General features: G+C 35.8%; 2 protein-coding genes across 8 annotated transcripts in view; both read left to right on the forward strand.

Moving 5' to 3' along the window:
- Positions 1-19483, forward strand: part of Septin1 (Septin 1) — a 41423-nt gene extending 21940 nt beyond the window's left edge. For all 6 annotated transcript variants that reach the window (XM_071659684.1, XM_071659682.1, XM_071659681.1 and 3 more), the window contains 9 exons: positions 3406-3511; positions 5442-5528; positions 6051-6174; positions 7932-8066; positions 9202-9319; positions 10604-10690; positions 11525-11685; positions 13537-13707; positions 14456-19483. In XM_071659684.1, the coding sequence (XP_071515785.1) occupies positions 3406-3511; positions 5442-5528; positions 6051-6174; positions 7932-8066; positions 9202-9319; positions 10604-10690; positions 11525-11685; positions 13537-13707; positions 14456-14585 (1119 nt within the window). In that variant the 3' untranslated portion in view covers positions 14586-19483. The remainder of the gene's footprint in view (positions 1-3405; positions 3512-5441; positions 5529-6050; positions 6175-7931; positions 8067-9201; positions 9320-10603; positions 10691-11524; positions 11686-13536; positions 13708-14455) is intronic.
- Positions 19484-22083: 2600 nt separating this feature from the next.
- Positions 22084-23607, forward strand: part of LOC139747291 (uncharacterized) — a 41042-nt gene continuing 39518 nt past the window's right edge. The window contains exon 1 of one of the 2 annotated variants that reach the window (XM_071659405.1): positions 22084-22243. The gene's annotated coding sequence lies outside the window, so the exon portion shown is untranslated. Of the gene's footprint in view, positions 22244-22305; positions 22363-23607 lie in introns of those variants that run through there. The other variant, XM_071659406.1, reaches the window with a different exon arrangement.

The raw sequence follows: 23607 nt of genomic DNA on the forward strand, positions 1-23607 counted from the left end.
AGATTTAGACTAAAGAAGCATAATTTAGAGAGCTGTATCCCATCCTAGGAATGATAAATGTAGTAGTGGTGAGGTTAACGACAAATAAGAAAGTACGGTGTAAAATTAAGTGTAACACATCTAAGGATCAAGTGAACTCATGAAGACTTTGATTATGTATAAGGGGGCTTTGATTTACCTTAAAATTTTATGAAATCAGATCACAGGATGCCAATGGCATGTTGGCTAGTTGCATGTGGCTGGAGGAAGTAAACACTCGGCAAACACAGTCAACAAATAAACTTCCTAGAGCTTCAGTGCAACCACTGTAACATATGTGTATATTTTTTCCATGTGTCTGGTAATTTTGAAAAGGTAGATTTAGGTTGTTAGAGGAAATGATATCTCTAAGCACCAAAGTGGAGCAAAATATAAGAAGATTGATGAAATACTCCTGTAATACTGTAGGAAATTCAGTTTTGTAATGAAAATTAGATAATTTTTCAGTTGACAGACACACGTTTTATTAGATAAATTTTAATGAAATTTGTACTGTTGGAGTCTTTACACAATCTTGAGTTGATATCAAGTTGAATTTTAGGTGTAGCTCTTCTTACAACAATTTTGATTCCTCATAAATTTGGTATGGCTTTGAAATAAGAGATAATTGTAGCGTAAGAGCACTCTCTGTCAACAGTTGAGAGTATACAAAATCCATTGATAACACTTTCGTCAAGGTCTCTGAACTAGAACATGAATAGGAGGGATTCCAATGGAATCCCTCATGGTCCTGCAGACAGCTGATTGCCATATGTACTTACTTGGTGCTTGTACAAACTCAGCAATTTTCTTCAGATCGTTTTCCCTTTACTGTATCATGTCTAACTCACACAAGTGCGACCGCGGCATACGTGATGCTGCGGCCCGCCCAGCCTATTGTAATAAGTTGATATGCAATCCAATGGAAGTTGTGTAACAAAACAAAATCTTGCATGTAGGGTATAGAAATTCTAATTTCCTTTATCATTTATGCATTCCATGGAATGCTGCCATGCATCTTAACGTTTGAATCCAACTGAACCTGAGATTATCTGATATGTGAGTTTAAATGTATATGAATATACAGGGATCATTTAAATGTTTATGAAATCTACCCTGCACAAGGAAAGATTCTTTTATTTTAACAGACATCTGAACCCACTGTTTACCCTCTAAACCAAATGATCCATAGCACAATTAAATGGAGTACATTTTGATAACGATGGAATTTCACCAATAATAGAACTCACAAGACATCTTTGACATTAAAAGATATGGAGATCAGAATAGTTTAGGGAAATCATCTTAGTGAGGAAAGATTGACCAAGAGGATATATGTGTCAGAGGTGGAGGGAATGAGGAGAAGTGGGAGACCAAATTGGAGGTGGAAAGATGGAGTGAAAAAGATTTTGAGTAATCGGGTCCTGAACATGCAGGAGGGTGAAAGGCGTGTAAGGAATAGAGTGAATTGGAACTATGTGGTATACCGGGGTCGATGTGCTGTCAGTGGATTGAATCAGGGCATGTGAAGCGTCTGGGGTAAACCAGGGAAAGTTCTGTGGGGCCTGGATATGGAAAGGGAGCTGTGGTTTCGGTGCATAATTACATGACAGCTAGAGACTGAGTGTGAACGAATGGGGCCTTTGTTATCTTTTCCTAGCACTACCTCGCACACATGAGGGGAGGAGGGGGATGTTATTCCATGTGTGGCGAGGTGGCGATTGGAATAAATAAAGGCAGACAGTATGAATTATGTACATGTGTATATATGTATATGTCTGTGTGTGTATATATATGTATACATTGAGATGTATAGGCATGTATATTTGCGTGTGTGGACATGTATGTATATACATGTGTATGTGGGTGGGTTGGGCCGTTCTTTTGTCTGTTTCCTTGCACTACCTCGCTAACGCAGGAGACAGCGACAAAGCAAAATTAATAAATAATATATATATATATATAGAGAGAGAGAGAGAGAGAGAGAGAATTTTACACTACTTATTTATTGACTAACCCTGCATTTCTCCCTCATAACTCAGCCACTAATAAGTTATTTAATATCAGAAGATTAGTTTTAAGGGTGAAAAGGAAAATGCCGTACTCCTAAATCACTCTTTGCAGTGGACTAAGTAATTCCCAAAGAGCAGAGGATTTACTAGATGATTAAGGATTTACTAGATGATTAATTTACTAGATGATTTCCTCTTATCCTCGGATGTCTTTGTGATGCTGCCCACTACCTGCTTAACCTTCTTGACAATATGTGCAGTGTGATTACCAGATCTTGTTGACTCACTGATATTAACAGTAATGTTTTTTTGCTATTGACATTGGCAATGATGAAGTCTGTTGTGATCTTTCTGCAGAATATTTTTATCATTGGGTATACCTACCTTTCCACACTCTTTAGTGTCATCCGAATACTTAACTATCTTTCCCACAATATCAATATCTGTAGTATATTTCTGATATATGTAGTCAGGGTAGGTCATGATACAGTACTTTTCATATTCACCCATTCTAACTTGGTACGCCATATTACTACACTGTGCTTTTTATATTTTAGTCATGCCCCAATCCAACCTGAGACTTTTGTGCCCATTCCGTAGGCATCAGTTTTCTTAATCAGTTGAACAATTGGAATATTTCCCCGACTTATGTATTCTGCTTGTATTTATTTCTATATTGATGTATTTGATTGTATTTTAGTGTTTAGGTGAGGCCCTAGGGGAGGTTAGTTGTGGTTTTCTTTGGTACTGTTGATTTCTAGAAGTGTTTGAGATAGGTTAGTATCATCCAGTAACAAATGGGCAAAAGATAGGAAGGAAAACTGAAAGCAAGCTCTAGAAATTTAACTTTCTCTGCTTGTTTCAACAGTCTTATTCAAAAGATGATTTTGTTGAAACTAGTTAAGATCGATTTTCTACCTTGTTTCCATTTTCCCATGTTATGTTTTACCCACTTGTTTCAATTACTTTTACATAACAGTTTTCTTGGTCATCATGCCCCTCCCTGCTATCTTATTTATCATTGTCTGATAAGAACAATTCTTCAGATCACATTTTTCCAGTCTAGATTGCTATTACAAGATGTAAGGAGTCCAGTGATGTTCAATTCTTCCAAATCTATGAGTCATTTCTGTGATGCTTCTAAAATGAAATTGCCAAGACCAGTAATATAGTGAATGAATATTAGAAAAACACTTGCAGAAGATGTTCATTCATCATCCTTTAGAATTGAATGAAATTTGGTTGTGGTGAGGGTTATGAAAAATAGTGAAATTTTGGGGTTATTTAATACATCATAGTTTCTCTTTGGAGACGTAAGCACACCTTTATTCTTCTGTTGTATTTGTTTTTGAAAGAAGAAATTTCTACTTTCCAGTTCAGTAATCCAGACATGCCTGGATATGTTGGGTTTGCTAATCTTCCAAATCAGATCCACCGTAAATCAGTCAAGAGAGGCTTTGAGTTTACTCTAATGGTTGTAGGTAAGTTAATCTCGTATGACACTAGCCTGATTATTTGACTTAGTATAAGAACCCAAATGACCACTTAAGTAGTGGCAGGTATGATAGTTTATATTTCAATTTAAAGTTGATAAGGTATGTTCCCAAAATTAATGCATGTTAACTTATGCTTTTTACACAAAGAATAACTGTACTCTGATTGTTGCAAGGAGTCTCAGCATTTTAAGGCTTAGACCGCTTGTATACTTCATAATGTTATTTGAGTGTGGAGTTTAGTTCTTCGTCTTGATAAACATGTACTACATGACTTTTTTATAAAGGAGACAAATTCCTCGAGGTTGTACTGAACTTCTGTTACCACTACATAACAGAATTTTTACACATAGTAGCATGGTAATAGGACATTAGATATGAAGTTCCTATTGGAAAGAGTGATCACGTAGTGTTTGATTTTGAATGCAGTAAACCCCTACCTATTCTAACACACTGACTAGGGGATGGATGGTTTGTTAGAAACCTAATTCTTTTACATCCCAAATGTCTCCAAGAAACAGTAATAAATGAAATATCAACAATTGTAATGGAAATCTACCAATTTCCTTCGAGGTTGGAGTTGTTCAGGAAGTAGCAAAGACTACTCTGAATCTCACACACATCATTACTACTCTTTATGACCTATAATCCCAGCCACTGGACATGGCCAGTATCCTGAGCAGTGCAGGAGCCTCATAAAAACAGTAGGGACTCCTGGGGCAGGAAATGGTGAGCAAGTATGAAAAAAATGTATATTTACCTACTTACCATCATACTTTTTTTCTTCTTATCATAGGTGTCCTTGTATTTATGTATTTTGTATATTGAATATAGTTACCCCAACACCAATTCCTATGAAACAGTCCTTTCATTATAAAGGCTTCTGCATTCCAGGGTTGCAATACTTCCAGTTGCAGGGAAGTGTAGACTCCTTTGGAATGAGAACACTATTCTCATTATTACTGACTTGCCAAAGATGACTTTTGACCTGAGGTGTAACCATGGGCATGTGATGTCCAGTGATACTTATATTTATGTATTCATATTTTATTTTATGTTTTTGCAAATAAACCTAGACCAGTTTCTCTAGATGAATCTTGGTGTTACTTAGGTCCTTTCACAAGGGTCCAGCTGCCCAAGGCTGTGCTTCTCCCAGTTGCAGGGAAATGTAGCCTCCTTAAAGTGAAAAGGTCTTTGAGAATAATGTATTTCCAATGCTACAGCTTTGCCAAAGGTGACTTTTCATTCAGTGTGACCTGGAGCAGATGGGATCTGGCAACACCTGCATTTATTTATGTATTTATACACACATGTATAGAGACATATTACTGGACTGTGCCTGGTTGGTTGAGGTTGCACCAAGGGTGAAATGTCACCTTTGGCAAGTCTTTATCATCATCAGGTGACAAAACAGAGTACAGTCCCAACACCCATCAAAGAACTTTTTTCTCTGAAGCAGTCCATCATGTTCCTGCTACTTATTGTAGCACAGCCTTTGGCTGCAGGGCCCCTGAAAAAGGGGTCCTGGGTAACACCTGGACACTTTCAGATAGGAGCCTGTGATAACACTAGGACTTGATTTGTATTAATTAATGAATTATTACCCGAGGACCATTTTCAAAGAAAGCATCTTAACTGTTACTCAGGATCGTTTTTGAAATGTTTTTTGCAGCCCAGGCCATTTTACTTACATTAGCAGGGAAACATAAACTCTAAAGTTTTTCAAGTGAGAAGTTAAGACTGGCTCCCATTGATACAGCCTGTCAAAAGGTATAACCCCATGTGGGTGAAGTCTAGTAACACCACCCAGTATGTACAGAGAGAGAGAGAATGTGTATGTATTAGTGCTTTCATATATTATAGTGAACTGTATTAAGAAGTTATATTTGAGATACTTGTCCTTCTTTTGTCTGAATAGGTGAGAGTGGATTGGGAAAATCCACACTTATCAACACACTCTTCCTCACTGATCTGTACCCCGACAGAATTGTGTCATCAGCTCAAGGTAAGTGTATTTTTCAATTATTGTTTATAGATTTTGAAGTTAGTTTGTCACTCATAATATCCTGTGTGCCCAGTGCCCTGAGGTGGCCATGATTAAGGCATGTTTTGCTGGTGTGATGCTGGTCACTTAGAGAAAATGAATGAGGAGACATAAGGTGGTGAAGTTTTCAGAAAAAAGTGTCAGGCAAATCATGAGTTGACTTGAAAAAACTAAATGAATTATCAATCTTATCTACCACTGAATCAAACACTTGTGGAGGAATGAAAGTTCCCCTTTGTAAACTGCACTTCTTATAGCTTTTTTGGAGCATGACTTACAAGTATATAGACATCCACTGCAACATATAGTTTTTGGTTTATATAAAAAACAGTTAGGCATAAAATATTCATGTCATCTTGTATTCATCTTTAATTGATTGTTGCAGTGAAAGGATTAAATGTAGTTGACCAGTTTGATTTGAGAACCAGTGTTTGAAATGAAAGGCATCATCTCATTTATTATCATTCCATTTACAACAAACAGAGAACATTGAGAAGACAGTGAAGATTGATGTATCAACAGTGGAGATCGAAGAACGAGGTGTGAAAGTTAGACTGACTGTAGTTGATACACCAGGGTATGGGGATGCTATTGACAACACAGATTGGTAAGTGACTCTGTAAATAAGTAAGCACTGATTGGTTTGAGTATGAACAAGCCGTAAAGATATCATTTTTTCTTCTGTAGCTGGAACCACTAAGTATTATTGAACATTGTGATCATATATGTTTTAGTTTTTGGATTTTTCACATTAAAGTTTCCTCACATTGAGCCAAAATCTGTGGGCATGGGAACAAAACACACTTAATTATTGCAGATCCAAAAACCACTATCCATAAACATTTTGCACGTTCAAAGCACCCCCAAAATTCTGAAAAGAGTGCATCAACCTTATATCCTTGGAGGATCCAGTTAGTGCCAGTCAAACTGATGTAAAAAAAAATTCATCCAGTCACGCCTTTAGATTACATCTTGGAAAACTTGATCTTCCCCTTCACTGTAACATCTTTTGTTATCATACATCATCTTATTGATTATAGAAATTAACAATAACATGACTTTTTTTCTGTATTTTCATTGAAGTGTGAGCATGGCTTCAGTATATGAAAACAAGGAGGTCAGAAGCTCAAAAACTTCTCTAATTTTCTGAATTTTTCCCATGTCATTTTCAAAGATATGATTTTTCTGTTTTTCAGTTTTAGGTTAGGGCTGAAATGTCCATGAATGTTTTCATGGAAATTTGACATTAGAGAAGAAGAATGTGACTGATCTACCCACTTGCTGTGATTTTTAGCTGTGTATTTTGAGTAGTATACTGAAAACTACTGGAGGGTGCAAACTCTAAAATGACTGTGCTTGTGCTTTGTAAATCTTTGAATTTGAAAGTTGTACAGTATATCACAACTATCTGACCACAGTAACAAAAACTAACATGTAGCACTACATTGCTCAGCTGGAACAATGGCTCACCCCCCACAGAAATTGTCAGTCAGTCTTTTAATCCAAGACGATCACAAATTCAGCTCACACACTCTTGTCAGCTTGAATGGACTGTCATTCATGCTGAACAAATTACCAACCATTTAAGGCAACACATACACCATACACAGCATTCAGTCTCCACACCAGTAGTGTCTGTACAAAAGCAACACACAAGCTGAATGCCCTCAAAAAACACACTGGCACTAGATTTGGACAAAAAATAATCCCTGAACATCTACAAACAGTTCATCCACTCCACTTTAAACAATGCCTCACCTTTCAAAAACAAATAAACAAGGATGCAAACAACACAAAATAGTACAAGAGGTGATTTATCTCTTACAGTGGAACCTCATGGTTTTGACTATTGGGAACATGAGCTGTATGCCTGATAGATTTAGAAAATTTATTTTCTGATAGATTTAGAAAAATTTATTTTGTGTCCTAAGCATTGTAAGGGGATGATCACTGGCATTTAAAAGATTTCTTAGTTCAGAATAGTAAATATAAGCATATTTTGAAAATGCCATCATTTCATGTAAGCTTGTCAAGTAGCCATAGCTTATCTTGCACTAATGCAAGACTTAAATAAGACTCACCAGCCTTTCAAAATTTTGCAATTAAAGAATATTTCTTAGTTTACATACCTTTCACCAATGATAATATCATAAATTATTATTGTAAGTGCATGATGTGTATTTGAGAGGGATTTGTGGAGGAGGGTATCTGTGGAAATAGACTGATGCATGGAAGCTGTGCATGACCTTTTCCTGTTATGTAAGAGTCAGAAATACTGCAGGATGATGTTAATTTTACTTACAAGATGCAGATGTTCATTTTTGAAAAGGAATTTTGATTTAATTTTTTAATCCTTATTTTCAGCTTTCAATCAATCATACAGTACATAAATGATCAGTTTGAACGGTATCTCCAAGATGAATCAGGTTTAAATCGTCGCCACATTGTTGATAACCGGGTCCATTGTTGCTTCTACTTCATCAACCCTGCCGGTCATGGGTATGTTTTGGAACTCCTTTTTTACTACAGTTATAGAAGTACAGTGTTCTTTGTATGATAGGTAGGCACCATACAGATATAAGTCTAGTGTGGAATGAGTTTAAGAATTTTTTTCTTTATATACTTGCTCATCATTTCCCACATGAGCGAGGTAGCTTCAAGAACAGATGACAGAGCCTTAAAGGGAAAAAAATCAATATGACCTCAAAATCTTACAAGAAAATATATATTCCAGTGAATAATATTTGTGTTGAAGGGAAATATGAAGATGTAATTCTGTTGAAGGGAGATCTTAGATTAAGACAGATATCAGACAGGAAAAAAATCATTAAATGTAACCAAGAGTATGATTTTATAGCATATGTAATGGTATTAGTACTAGCTTACTCTTTCACTGCTACAGTCAACTAAAATTGATCAAACATTTTGAATCATTAAATGCAGAAATCAACTGTAGACCATAGTGGCTAAAAAAAAATTTCCTTTAGTGCTGCAATTGACAGCCTTTTCCTTGCTTGCTGAAAGTTCACTTTTTCAGACTTTAAGTGAATGGCATACTGGCCAACATTGTACTAATTATTCTGTTCGCCTGATCAAAAGAATCAGTATGAAATACTTGAATCAGTGATTCAGATGTAGTACACTTAAAGAAATATGTAACATAAAAGTCTTAATTTTTGAGGTATGAAGAACTTATAAATTTCATCACATTTTAACTTACGCCAGGAAACTTTGGCCTAGGAGTGCCATTGATTAAGATGGATATTTAAGAAACATGGTATGAAAAGAGTGATTAGATTAAGAAAAGATTATACAATAGATATAAAGGATGATATAGTATTCTGATATAGTTTTTGCCATGTGAAAGAACACATGAAATATTTAAGAATACATAGAATATTTCAGTATAAAGTTTGTTAAGTGAGAGTACATTTTCAGGTTGAAAAAAGTTAACATTTTAAAAGACAGTGAGTATGTGTAAATGGGAAGTGCTGTGCATGTTCTGTAGGAACTTTAGCATGGAATATCTTTTTGTTGTGGAGAATGGCATATTGTGTATAAGTAGATGTATAAACATCATATTTTACATGAAAGTGAAAATCTCTCTAATTATCATAAATCTTTATACCATCAGATTGAAGCCATTAGATATTCAGTTTATGAAGCAGCTGCACAACAAGGTGAACATTGTTCCTGTTCTTGCCAAGGCTGACACACTTACAAAGAATGAAGTAACAAAGCTCAAACGAAAGGTGAGTTCAGTTACGAGATTCTTGAAGAAAATTAAATCTCTTCCACACAGGTTATGGTGATGAGATACCTTTAAACAGCAGGCATGATCCAGATATTCCATCATGTGTGAAAAAATTATACATTTATGAAATATTTTAGCATTACAGTAACAATTACAGGAAAATTAGAATGTATCAATGTATCATTACCTATTCATTGTCAAATAAGCACCCAGAGGGTCCTCGAAGGGTTGTGATTGATCTGTTTGACAGCTCATGATAACAGGAAGATGTTAAAGTGACATTTCTTTCCATTGAGTTTTTCCTTCTTTCTTTCTTTCTTTCTTTTTTAAATTCTACTCTTATATCCTACACAGACATAGTTTTTTTGGTAAATAACATTAATATACTTAGAAAAATTTCACCTTTCACACTATTTGTTAGTGTGAGGGAGATTGGTTGGCAAGTTTAGGGTGATTATTGAAATACAAGCAGACCCCAACTTAGGGTTCCATTCTAGAAAAAAAAAATTATAGAATATAAAGGATTAGTGGAAGTGAGTCACAGGGTGGGTGAGGGGGCAAAGGTTCTGGGAGCATTGAATAATGTGTGGAAGGCAAGAACATTATCTCGGAAAGCAAAAGTGGGTATGTTTGAAGGAATAATGGTTCCAACAATGTTATATGGTTGCGAGGCGTGGGCTGTGGATAGGGTTGTGCGGAGGAGGGTGGATGTGTTGGAAATGAGATGATTGAGGACAATATGTGGTGTGAGGTGGTTTGATCGAGTAAATTATGAAAGGGTAAGAGAGATGTGTGGTAATGAAAAGAGTGTGGTTGAGAGAGCAGAAGAGGGTGTATTGAAATGGTTTGGTCACATGGAGAGAATGAGTGAGGACAGATTGACCAAGAGAATAAATGTGTCAGAGGTGGAGGGAATGAGGAAAAGTGGGAGACCAACTTGGAGGTGGAAGGATGGAGTGAAAAAGATTTTAAGGGATCGGGGCCTGAACATGCAGGAGGGTGAAAGGCGTGCAAAGAATAGAGTGAATTGGAATGATGTGGTATACTGGGGTCAATGTGCTGTCAGTGGATTGAACCAGGGCATGTGAAGTGTCTGGGGTAAACCATGAAAGAATTCCTTCTCACCAGGAAGGCCCTCCATATGGCTCCCATCAACAGTCTAGTTGTTTAAGTTGCAATTTCTTGTTTGTCCAACATTCTTAGGTCTGTCTTGGCTCAGAAAAGTATTTTGATGTAAAACCAATTTTCTTATTTATGTCTTATTGAACTTTGTGATTGTCAGGTACTTGATGAAATTGAGGAGAATGGGATCCATATCTATCCTCTGCCAGACTGTGACACAGATGAGGAAGAGGACTATAAAGAACAGGTAATTACTGGCAATTTTATTTTTTTTCACCTGCTTTCCTTTTTCCATCCTACCAAGGTGGGGTTCAGGAACAGACAGTAGAGCCCTGCCCTTTTTGCTGCAAGCAAATTGTTGTACAGTTCAAATTATTATACAAGAGTCCCTTGTGTCAATTTAGAGTGTAACCTTTCCAGTGTGTTAGTGGATTATGAGTCAGATGATGCAAAATCTCAAGTAGATTACAGAAAGTTTGGTATGACATTGGTAACTTTTAAGCCAATTGTGGGTTTAATGGTCTTAGTCATTGGTTACTATTCATATGGTCCTGTGCCACGTGCAGCCCTCAGGCGCACAGTGAATACCACTGTGTTAAGGGATTCATACCACTGGGGGTGTCAGGTGGCTCTTTTAGGCTCTTGTATTACCACCTTGATGAGAAAGTTATTCATTCTTCAAAATTCCATATTTTTTAATATTTAAAAAGAAAATAGATCTAACATGGTCATTGTACATCCGTAAGATTAGTAACGTTACTCTCATTTTAGCTGGTTTCTTTGTATAATGTAAACTTATGTACAATGTGAGGAAAAAAAATTACACAGTATTCAATGCCCCTCATCATTCCTCCATATCCTCCATTTGCACCCAAAATTGAGACATTAGGTCGGAGTCAGATTCATCAAAGAATTAAATTGATGCATACTTTTATTTGTTCAACATATGGATGAAACTTGCACCCCTGGGATAGAACCCCATTGGACAGATCAACAGTTTGATTCATTTTATATGCAGAAATAATATGTATTTTGTGAAGCATAGATTAGTGATATTGAAAAAGAATTTTGACTCTTTTAGGTTCGACAGTTGAAAGAGGCAGTACCATTTGCAGTTGTAGGATCCACAACAGTTTTAGATGTTGGTGGCAAGAAAGTAAGAGGAAGACAGTATCCTTGGGGTGTCATTGAGGTTGAAAATCCTAGTCATTGTGACTTCATTAAACTTAGATGCCTTCTTGGGTAAGTAGAAATGTTGTTTAGGTTTTTACCCATCCACTATTGTCTTTATGTTGTATGAATACACATGTGCACATCTATACAAATGTTTTATGTAGGTTTCATTTTACTAACAAAACTTGAGATCACACAGAACCCAAGATTTTGAGATATGAAGCCCAAGTAACAAGTGTTTTAAGATATAAAGCACATATTAAAGTGCTGTACTATATTTTCAACTGTACTGCAGTATCTCTAGCACAAACTTTGCCTTGCATTACTATGCATACTTCAAGGAGGAGTAGCCTAAACCATATGTGATTCTTGATATAGGAAAAAGCTTATAAGTGGTATGCTAAAGAATGAACAGTCAAGAATATTTGGTTTTGACAAATTTACTTACAGTATTATATGCACTTGAATGGAGTTACTGGTCTGTGGCCATTATCTGATTATATGTTGACTGACAGATATACAAGGGGGAGGTTTTTGGATTGAGTATGTTAAAAAATGCAATTGGTATCCACATAAGAAAAGTTATCATTTATATGATAATTTATGGATTACTTTCAACCAAACCCAAGCACTTTGAGTCGATATCCCTTTTGTCATCAGTTCATGGGAGACTTCTTTAAGAAATCAGCACCTTTTGCCTTGAAGTCTCTTAGTCCTTTGGAAATCAGAGTTTTTAAAGGGAAACTAGAGATCTAATGATATATGGAGCACATTTTAGTGAGGATCATGGAGTAAGAAACTCGTCAAACAAGCTCAACCTGTAATTTACATTACCACTACCGTAGCCTTTCTCAGGAACATGACTTTGAAGGAAATCAATAGAAGAGGTCTTTGATGGATGATTATTTAGTCTAGACATTGTGGATCTACCCTGCTTGGTATGGGATTTCTCCTTGAGGATGGTCAGTTTTTGGTGTGCTTCTGAATCACCTTTGCAAGATGTTTGCTTTCACTTTTAGGTATTTTCTTCTCACCTGAGATGTTCTGTTCTCTAAGCTCTCCTCCTTCATGCTGGTATACTGTTATTTGTTCATGGAACAAACCAGGAAAGGAGAGAAATGTAGGTTTTGAAGTTTGAAAGACATTTTCCTTCCAAGTTGGTGTTCTAAGAACAGTTTCCCAGTTATCTTACTCTGCTCAGCCTTCTCTTCTCTCTTTTTGGTAAATTTTCCTTTTTCCCAGTGGTAACCACAGTATGGTTGATGCATATGATTTGTGAATTCAAGAGCTGCTGATTGGATCAGTCCTTAGGAGTGAGATGGTCATGAACATTATCAATAAGTTTGACTCTCATTGGTCGAAGAAGGGCTTGAAATGAGATTTGCCTGTAACGTGGTTTGATGTTTAGAGACAGTTGGGGAAAGTTAGTGCATCCCTGCTAGATGAATGAGGTGTTAATAGATCCAAGCCCCCTAAATATCCAGGAGATATATCATTTCTTGTACACCACCTCAGATAGAAAATTTTCTCACAGAACAAAATCTTTGTTCTTACTTTCAAGTATATGTTATGTTATTTCCCACAATCAAAGCAAGGTTACTCAGTATCCCTCCCATCTTCTTCATTTTTACTCTAGTCTCTACACCTTCAAATGTCAAAGTTCCAGAGCAACACCTCAAGCATGTACTGCAAAATGAAGTGACCCTGAGCAAGTACATGGAATAGTGAGGAAACATCATGAAGTAAAAAAGGTTACAGAAGGATAGAATCGTGGAAAAAAATAAATGATAGACGAAAGCAAATTAGAGATGTGTTAGAATGTTGATCATTTTTCAAAACATTTTTTGCTCCTTAGCATTTTTCATTATTATTGTTGCACTATTAGAGCTTGAAAGATTTTATTTGAATTTCTCTCCATAGAACCCATATGCAGGACCTGACAGAGGTTACACAAGATGTGCATTATGAAAACTACCGATCAGAGAGGTTGGCCAAGGGTGGTGGTTCTCCTCTTGCTGCTGCTGCTAGTGCTGCTACTGTCAACAGTAATTCTCATTCTAATGCAAACTCAGTATCATCTAAAAAGCTGATGTAAGTTTTCCCTCATCTTATGTGTGTGCTGTATATCTTTTTCTTTGACAGAATGGGGTAATGTATGCAGATCCTCCTTTAATTGCCGCATTGTTTGCGTATCTGTACACCCCTCTCTCTTTATGTATGTGTATAAAACTCCTTCATGTTGTCATTCCACCTTTTGCTGTATCTCTCATGTAAGCCTTTTCCATGTTATCTCTTTTAGATACTTCTAGTTCTTTTTGCCCTCATATTTTAAAGATATCCATGCCATCATAGCATTTCATTTCATATAATTTTCCTCAAGCACTCTCACTATGCATGTGGCCATGTGGGAGAAAAGACTCAGAATGTATGGTATATGTGGTTAGGACTCTGCCAAACAGGTGTATGCTGTACTTGTTTATGAGTAGAATGGTTAAAGAAAGAAAGTAGGGGATGATTCTTCTCTTCCTATCTTTTTTAAGGATATTTGATAATTTGAAAAGTTTCATTGTTTATTTACTCAGTTGTTGTTTAATGATACCATCAGAGTCATATCAGTGGACAAGGAATGTGCTCCCATCATTGTGCTTTAGAGTTATAGATGTTGGTGCTGCCAAGTAAAAAACATCCCTTCTTAACTCAGTTTATTTAACTGATTTAATGCCGATCCATTGTTTGTACATTACAAATGAAAGATATGCTTTTCATTCTCTCTTATGTGTGAATTTCAAAGATTTACAGGTTACTGCTAATTTTGTTAATAAGAGTGCCTTCTTTTCAGTAATTCTACTCCAGTTGTTGGACAGGAGAAGGACCGTATGGCCATAGAATTAGAAGAAAAGGAAGCACAAATTCGTAAGATGCAAGAAATGATGGCCAAGATGCAAGCTCAACTTCAAGACAAAAAATAATTCATATGTAATATAGAAATGGATAGTTATAATAAAAGCAAGTACTTAGCATAACACAAGTTTCTCAGAATAATGGCAGGTACTTACTCCATGCGAGGTAAACTAACTGAATTGGCTAAGAAAAGAATCCTATTGAGTTGCTGTTTAAAAGTGTATAGAATAAATTTAATTAAATCATTTATTGATGTCTTATGAACCTTTTATTGTATGCAGTTGAATGCTGTGTTTTTATTGAAGACTATGTTGTATTTGAATATGAACAGTTTTATGCATAATACTGATGGAAACACTTCTGGTACAATGATAAAATTCTGATATGTACCTTTTACAAATTTTCATTTGGTAATGATGAATTATTTGTCACTGTATTTTGTAAATGATACTGTGCTTGAGGATGGTTATCTTGAATATCAGGGATCATAAATATTAATATCGTATCAAGTATGCACTAAATAGTCACTGGGATAGTAATATGCTTGAAATTCAGGGATTTGGTACTGTGATTGTCTTGATAAGCTCATATGAAATAGTCATTGGGATGATAATCTGATAATATGGCAAACATGCCATATCCCTAAAGGTCAAGTATGCTGGTGGTAGGTTTCATGACAGGTTGATTAATTTCTTGTCTCATTTGTTGGAAGAGGTGATTTTTTCTCCTGTTCCAGCATTTTTTTGGCATTTTGCTCATCATCATAGATATAAAGGATAAGAAATATTCCTTTGAATTTAAGTGTCAATTAGTTTATTATCTTCAGAGTTAGTGAATATCCAGTAATCTATTACCAGTTTACTACAATAATTGCTCTTGTATCATGTGGTACTTCCATGAATATTGTGGCTGAATGGTAAGAGGATTAGATTGTTGAGCTTTGATCATGGTTGTAAGTCATACTCTTCCTGCATTCTTAGGTATTCACTTCTATTTCTGATAGGCGCCTGGTAAATAGGACTTTTATAGTGAATGTGTTAGACATAAATGTCATCCACTTTATTCCCTTACATACCTTAAGCTAAGAAACTGATTGTGTTCTAACCATGTCAGCTACTAGTAGTGCCATACCACTGGTACAGAGAAAACAGTTATAGAATGTGCATATTCAGACAACTTTTATATTTTTGTTACTCCTTTTTGGTCATTTAGATAGGTCCCCTAGGGATTCTTTTTTTTTCAGTGGTAAAATTTTTTTCAGTATTATTTTGTATGATGCTTGTGGAAGTCTCATCATGATGATGTAGCCTTTTTTTCCACTGCTGTTTTTTGATTTGTTTTGTTTTTCAGCCACAGTCACCTGCACCATACTCGATAGTTTGTCTGTCATACTTTCTTGCATCCCACAGTATCCTTTGGAAGCTTATTTTTTATGTCTGCATTGTGTTATTTCTACTTAATTCTTACATTGTGTTTCCATGTTCTGCTTTTATGTTCTTTCCTTGTTGATGCTTGTTTAGGTACCCTTTTATCATATAGTTATTTTCAGCACAAGCAAGTGGCATATATTTCATCAAGTCTCCATGTAGAATTTATCAGCAGGTATGTCTTGTGTTTTTGGATCATAGCAATTAAAGATGTAGTGTTTATAAGTGGAAATGCATATTTTCAGTTTTCCCAAAACTACCTTGCTATGAAGTGGAATGAATGAATGGAAATGTGAAACAAATCTATAGTTGATAATCTGTGCGACATGGAAACTTGGGTAAAAGATACTTTACGTTTCCAGATAAGGTGGCATTTTTTTTTTATGTAAATAACAAATATGAAAATATACACCTGCATTATCTATTTTGAAGGTAGAATTCACTCGTGTAACACCTCAGTTCATCAGAATCCAGAATGATGATACAACATGGTATGAAAGTGCCTATGACAGAAAAAAAAAAGACATTTGTGGCTGAATTATATCTGTGCTCTCAGGAAAATAAGAGAAATTCAAGGACTCAACATCTTACTTGATTTGATGAGTAGGTTGATTAAAAAAAGTTGTAGTTATCATTGCTACTTTGACGTTAGTTTGTTTCCATTTAGAAGGTTGTAGATCCTTAATATTGGAGATCTTCCTGAATAGCCATTTCCCACCAAAGTATGTTATTAATTAGTTTTTAGGATAAGAGTGCATGTAATAACTTAATTGTAATGCCTTAGGATACTGACTGTTTAGGGACACTTTATCAGTTACGATCTAGTCTTCCAGGTTTAGCTATCATCTCAAACGAAATAACAACAGGGTTCGTATGGGTGTACAGAAGTCTCAGTTTTTCATAATTAGATATTCACACTTAATGAGCTTGAAAAATGGTCTTAGAATTGTTTTGCATTCTGAAATTAGGCCTTGAGGCTTGAGAATAATTGTGAGAGTCCAAAAGATAAGTGTTCTCAAGAGCTTCTCTTTTCCCCCGAGGCTTTTTTCTAATTGATTATATGTATTCAGATTAAATATTGTGGTTGTAGAATTATGTAGTTCTTTAGAATTGATAATGGTCAGGTTCTGTATGTAAGTTAACAACCTTTTTTGAAGAAGTGGGTGTGAAATATCTTATTACTGGGTCTTAAGAATGTGTAAACAAGGTCAGAATTTTGACCTTGCAATAAGTGTACGAACCCTGTAACAAGGAAGGCTGTTCATCAATCAAAATAGATGCTTGTCAGATTTACACTGGATGTAATGACTTGAAGTTTAGGTTATTCAAAACATTTGATTAAATCTCATTACAGAGAGATTCTTAGTACATATTGTGTTTTTTATTAGTTACAGTTACTTAACGAGTTTGATTTATTTGCTGAGCTGAGATTATTTTATGTATATATATTTTTTCTTTCTTTCTTTTTCATACTATTCGTCATCTTCCGCTATAGTGAGATAGCGTTAAGAACAGAGGACTGAGCCTTTGAGGGAATATCCTTACTTGCCTCCTTCTCTGGTCCTTCTTTTGGAAAATAAGAAGTGAGAGGGGAGGATTTTCAACCCCCCGCTCCTTCCCCTTTTAGTCACCTTCTGCAACACGCAGGGAATACGTGGGAAGTATTCTTTCTTCTCTATCCCCAGGGATAACACACACACACACATATATACATACATACATACATACATACTTACTTGCCCTGTTGCCCCAGGAGTCCCTTCTATGTTTATGAAGCTCCTCAAGCATAATACCCCTGTCATATATTATCAGAATTTTTGCTGATCATCTGGTGTGTCATTATTTGAAGATATAGGTACTTTTTGTACTTGTCATTGTTAAAAAAGGGTATACACTTGCTGCTAAGAAACTAGGTAGCCAAAAAAATCTCATAATATCCTTTTGCTTTCTTGCCCATAATATGGATCAATCTTTTGAGATACTGACCAGTTAACCTCGCTCTTTCACTCAAGTTATAAGATTTTTTTTTTTTTTGTAGAACTATAGTTGCAGTGATATTGATATGCCTACATAAGCTGAGTGTGCCTTATTAGAAACAGAATAATAGAGTTTGTTGATATATTTTAGGGAAATAAAATATGTACTTCACCTGTTTATTCATGTCTACCACTAACTGACATCTTGATGGTAAACCAGCCTTTGAAACAGCTGATTAATGATTAGCTCCTTTCAAACCTCTTCTCTCTAAAGTTCATCAACACTTTACCTAAAATATATTCTTTTTCCTTGGTCTTAATGTTGTACAGGTCTGAAAGATTTACAGTACAACCATTATCTAATAACAGTGAGGCAGTTTTATCCAATAAGCAAACAATACTCAGTATTATTGGCTTGTTATCAGCACAGCTTGTTGTCATGTTTGATGCCATCACTGTCTTTCAGCAAGGTGTAAATGAAATCTAATAGATCTTTTCTTATCACATCTCGGGGCCTATGTTTTCTAGCATTGTACAGAAACTTGCATTCTGACCTTATTTCGGAAGTTTCATGGAGTAAGTGATTCTGTCATGAAGTGTTCAGCTGAGTGCACTCTGTTTATTCGTCTTGTGTTGCACCAGTTGTGTGTTTCATCTTCTAAACCTTGTGAGATATTACAGTGAAATAGGATGCATGTATAGTCGAGGTTTGCACCCAGAGACAGGACTCTTAGATATAGATGAAGATTAATCTTGTCAAATATGTGAAGGGGAAAGTGGCCTGTGCCTTTTTATGCTGCATATATTTTGCTTTTACTCCCTGAAAATCCATTAAAGAGAGAAAGTCCAAGTTCAGCAGTGTAAAAGATCTCAATCTTATATCTTCTTTGGTTGACCTTTAGTTGTCAGTTGGTGTGAAATTTGTATGAACTTTTGAAGATAATCTCTAACAAGATGCTTAGAAAATATACTGTTTCATGTGGCATCTGATATTTATACATGAAGATTAACCTATTTGGGTGATACTGTTACAACTTCATTGTATTCCAATGTACCTGTGTGACTAAATTGGATGATAAGTTTTCAGAGAAGATCTAGGATTTATTATGAAATCATAGATTGCCCAATCTTTGATCATTTTTTGAGATCTTGAAAGTTAGAAAGGAGAGCAAGTTACTGTAGTGATTTCACTTCGTGATAAACCAAGTCGTAGCACTAGGTTTATTGTTTAACATATTGACCATCTCAAGATAGTGAGTCCTGCATGAAGCACTTTTGCCATTGTTCACAAGTGTTTAATGTAATTATACAAAATATGAAAATGACACTTTGGAATATGATATTCACCACATTCCAGTGATACAATCCAGTCTGTATATTTTCAGCTTATGTATAGTATTTGTGAATATTTTTTAATCGTCTTTTGATATTTTATATTCAGTGTCTTGTGACCTCCATTTCCATTTTATGTATCTTGTCACACATCTCATTGTTTTGAGCTAGTGCCAATAATTTTCTGCTCACATATGTAATTCAAAGGTATGCAATAAAGCTAGTACTTTATCTTTTTTTTTCTTCACTGCTAATACCTGTCATGACTTAAGTCTAACTTCCTCTGACCTAAACATTTGCAAATGTCGTAGTATCTTTTTAGTTTATTTGTTCAGAGTAGAGGAAGAACTGTTCTACTACCCATGGCATCCACTTCTATATCCATTTGTGTACACATGGGCATACACATCTTGGTTGAGTTGTATATCTGAGTTCAGTTTTCAGTCACAATTTGATGTAAAGTCATGTAACTTTGTACGCAGATGCATAATGATGAATTTTTCAGAGGCAGTGTTCATAATCAGAGATCTCTTATGTTTTCAACTAAAGGTCCACTTATTCCTTTGAAGTTACATTCATTATTAAGCAAACAGGAGCTTGCCAGAACAACATTCAGGAAGTGTATATGTGGTTAGTTCTCAAGATGTTCATTTTTCAGTTTGCCTCCTCAGTGAAGAGATAGAACTATTCTGCTACCCTGGGTGTGTGTGCATATGTGCATTTACCCCTCTTTGATATCAGAGTTTGAGTTCTCAGTCACTATTTGACAAATTCATGTAACATCACAAGCAGGTACGTATTGAATAGTGCTTCAGTATCCCACCAAAACTAGAATGCTTGGACATAAATGTACCTGTGTGAATGATATCCATGTTGTTTATATACAAGTGTCTCATGAATTTCCTAATGAACTGCTCAAGTGACATGATTCTGACCATTCTACTGAGTGGCTTTTAATGATATAATAAACCTGGCATGAAGGCTAGATAGTATTGAAGGAATTATATGTGTACCCCCATGTCAATTTGCAGACCACCTTAGGTCAAGCCACTCCTGATCATAAGTGTTGTAATCAGATTAGTATGTATCTCATCACTTCAGACATAGATAGCTAAGATTGGATTGTAAATGAGGCTATGATGATTATTTCCAATTAAGCCTCAGCAACATCATATCCCTCCCCACTCACTTTCCTTATTTTGCATGTTCAGCATGTGAAAATGAATTTCCTGCATTTATCAGAGCACTTCTTACTTTTTACCTCCCACACTAAACTAATCCATTGCTTGAGACCAAAGTTGCCATTCATACAAAATACACAAAAAGTTGCCATTACATTTGATCCCCAATCACATCATCCAATATATTCCTTGCCCTAATGAAATATCTCACCACATCAAACAGTCCACGTAGTGGTCTACATCTCTTCCTTGTACATTCTTCTGTAATACAATATAACCTCTTGATCTGCCAATTATCATTCATGTGTTCTGGATGACATACCATCTTAAAAAGACTCATCCATGCACCTTTCCAATAACGACATAACCTTATAACAATATTCCATCCATCCTTCGAGTTCCAACTACATTACGCAAATCAAGTACTGTAATTGCAGTGAATTTCGAATCAGTACCCAGTAATTAAACAGGATAAAAAAAGCCTTCCCCTCTTGCACAACTGCTGACAGAAACAAATAACAGTGATGATATCTAATTGTTGGATTATGGAAGAGAAAGACATGAATATATGATTTTTTATTGGCAAAATTCCAGATGCCTTTGATTTCACTGTGTAATCAGGAGTAGTTGAAGATACCTGTAGGAGGTTGGATTGTAATTGATCCAATGTGATTTTTGTGGAAGTTTGAAATGTCAGGGCCTGTTGCATGGTAGTTTTGATTACTTAGGGGTAGAGTAGGTCAACTGTTGTGTCAGGATAGAGCTCTATTTTGGCTTTTCATACCAATTATACATCATGGCAGAACATACAAACATGTGAGCAGCATTAATTAGTTCATTTGGATGATTTGTGATCAGTAATTGCATACTACATATTCTCCTAGGTGACAGGAATGCCCTTTAAAGGCTATATCGCTTTGGCCCCTATCCTGTTGCGCAAAATATACATTTTTCCGGAGCAGTGGTGAAAGTTTTCAAGATGTATGAATGTTATTTTGTGTAGTAAAATGTTTCCCTCTAGCGAAAATTTAAAGCGAGATAGACACGAGTAGAGGAGGTGCGCAGCATTTTCCTTTTATCCTGGTTCTTGTTTACCTTGAACCACTTCGTTTGCTCTTAATTAACACAAATAGTCAAGATAATATGAATACATTAAGTGTGCAGCATCTTATTTAAACCCGTCTTTTAGTTACCATGAGCCGCCTTGGCACTTGCATATATCTAATGGGTTCATCTGGTAAGTTTTCGGAATTATTGACATAGTTATATGCATTAAACTAACTTTATTGCATTTGTAACTCTTAGATTATTTACATCTCTCAAAGTTGTTGAGTAGTGATAAGCTGGCTGAAGCCGGAGATATCGGCTTATCAGAATTGAATGTATAACTTTTTCTCCTTATCAGTTACCACGTACTGATATTTGTCGTCTCCATCATGTCTTTAGAATCATCGTGCAATCGTACTACGTTTTGTGTAGTTAGACTGCTCTTTCTATTTATCTCGTTGTGTTAGTGTAGTAGCCATTTACCGTGATAATCACAGATTATCTGCATTTGAGATTAACCGAGAGAAAGAGGCAAGTCGATAACGTTCATACGCAGGATGACCGTCATATGTGACGTCATTAAGTGTGACGTAGTTCCCAAAACAGACCGATTGCGCGGGAAAACGAACGCTCCAAAGAATCAATAATTTGAAGTGGACTTTGAATTCAAGAAATGTTGAAAGTCGCCGTTTCCGACTCGTTAATTCGTGGGAATTTTGAAAACTATTGATTATTGTCTGAAAATTACGTGGATGAAAGAAAAGTAAGTGAAATCAGAGTAACTCCTGAGGCTGTATATCCAGGAGAACTGATGGGCCGAGTGATGTTTACAAATTTACGTCTGTTGTATGGATCTGTCTTTCCAGTTTAATGATGTTGAAGGCAAGTACCACGATACAGAACGAAACCCTTAAAGCACCTCTCATCAAATTGAGGCTGCTGATATCCGGCGACCTTTCAGAAGTCTTGAAAAGTCCAGTAAAGTGTATTGTATAATGGTGGAGCTGTCAGTGGGGGTGAGTTGTCTGGTGGTCAGCTCCATGTACCGGATGTGCTCCAAGATATCTCATGAATACACCTTCCTGAAGGACTATGGTTCTAGGTGAAGTGTTATGGTATTTGATATGGATATGCTCTCGACCACAGCTATTGTTAAGGTTAATAAGAGTTGTTATTGCTACTCTGAATTCAACTTAGTTATAGGGGAACTGCTGCAGGGTTTATAAGAGAGTTAAACAGATTTATAGACACAAACTGCATTTCAAAAAATATAGACATATGTGTAGGTAAAAAATTGCATCATCTTGAGCAAATGTTTCTCACATGTAATTTTGAAGCTATTTTGTTTTGGTAGTTATAGTTTTGGAATCTGCATGTTTCAAGTTTGTCTCGGCAGTTTATCATACTGATTGCCATTGGTAGAAAGTTTATGATCTTTCCAAATTTAGGGAGACTGGAAAGAAGCCTTCGTTAACGGGAACATAACCCAATCTTAGCAGGTTAACTGAAAAGAAACTTGAGTTACCCTTTACCCTTCATCTTTGGCAGCATAATGTGGCATTACTTAATTACAAATTCTTAACAACCTGTCTTTGATTATTTCATTGATAACATGGGTAAAGTTACAGTTTTCATCACCCAGAAATATGTAAATCATTAATAGATAATGAACTTTGCTTGCACCAGTATTGTATCACCAGCTGATACAATTCCAGCTGAAAGAAATTAATGAAAATCATGAACAGTATAGGACCAGCCCTTAGAAATAACTTTCCAATTAAAGTTGAAAGTGAATGTATTACCTGTGAGTATTGTGACAGCCACAAATGTATAGACTGTCTAAGTATGAGCTACTTGGTTCATAAAGAAATATGTAATCATGCAGACATACCATGGTTCTGCAATTTGCTCATCAACAGTCTTGGGGAATTGTGGAACAAATAAAAACTATTGAAGGTAGGCACATTAACAGTTGAGGGACAGCGATTTTATTATCTTTAAAATAAGAGTGATACATGTACAGTTTGCAGTGATAGTTTACATGTAGAATAAAATGAGAGCGGCATATCATAATTGGGACATTTTTTAATCATAATATTCAAGGTGATAGTGGTGAGGATTATGTTC

This window comes from Panulirus ornatus, chromosome 68, assembly GCF_036320965.1.
Source record: "Panulirus ornatus isolate Po-2019 chromosome 68, ASM3632096v1, whole genome shotgun sequence".
In the NCBI taxonomy this organism is placed as follows: domain Eukaryota; kingdom Metazoa; phylum Arthropoda; class Malacostraca; order Decapoda; family Palinuridae; genus Panulirus; species Panulirus ornatus.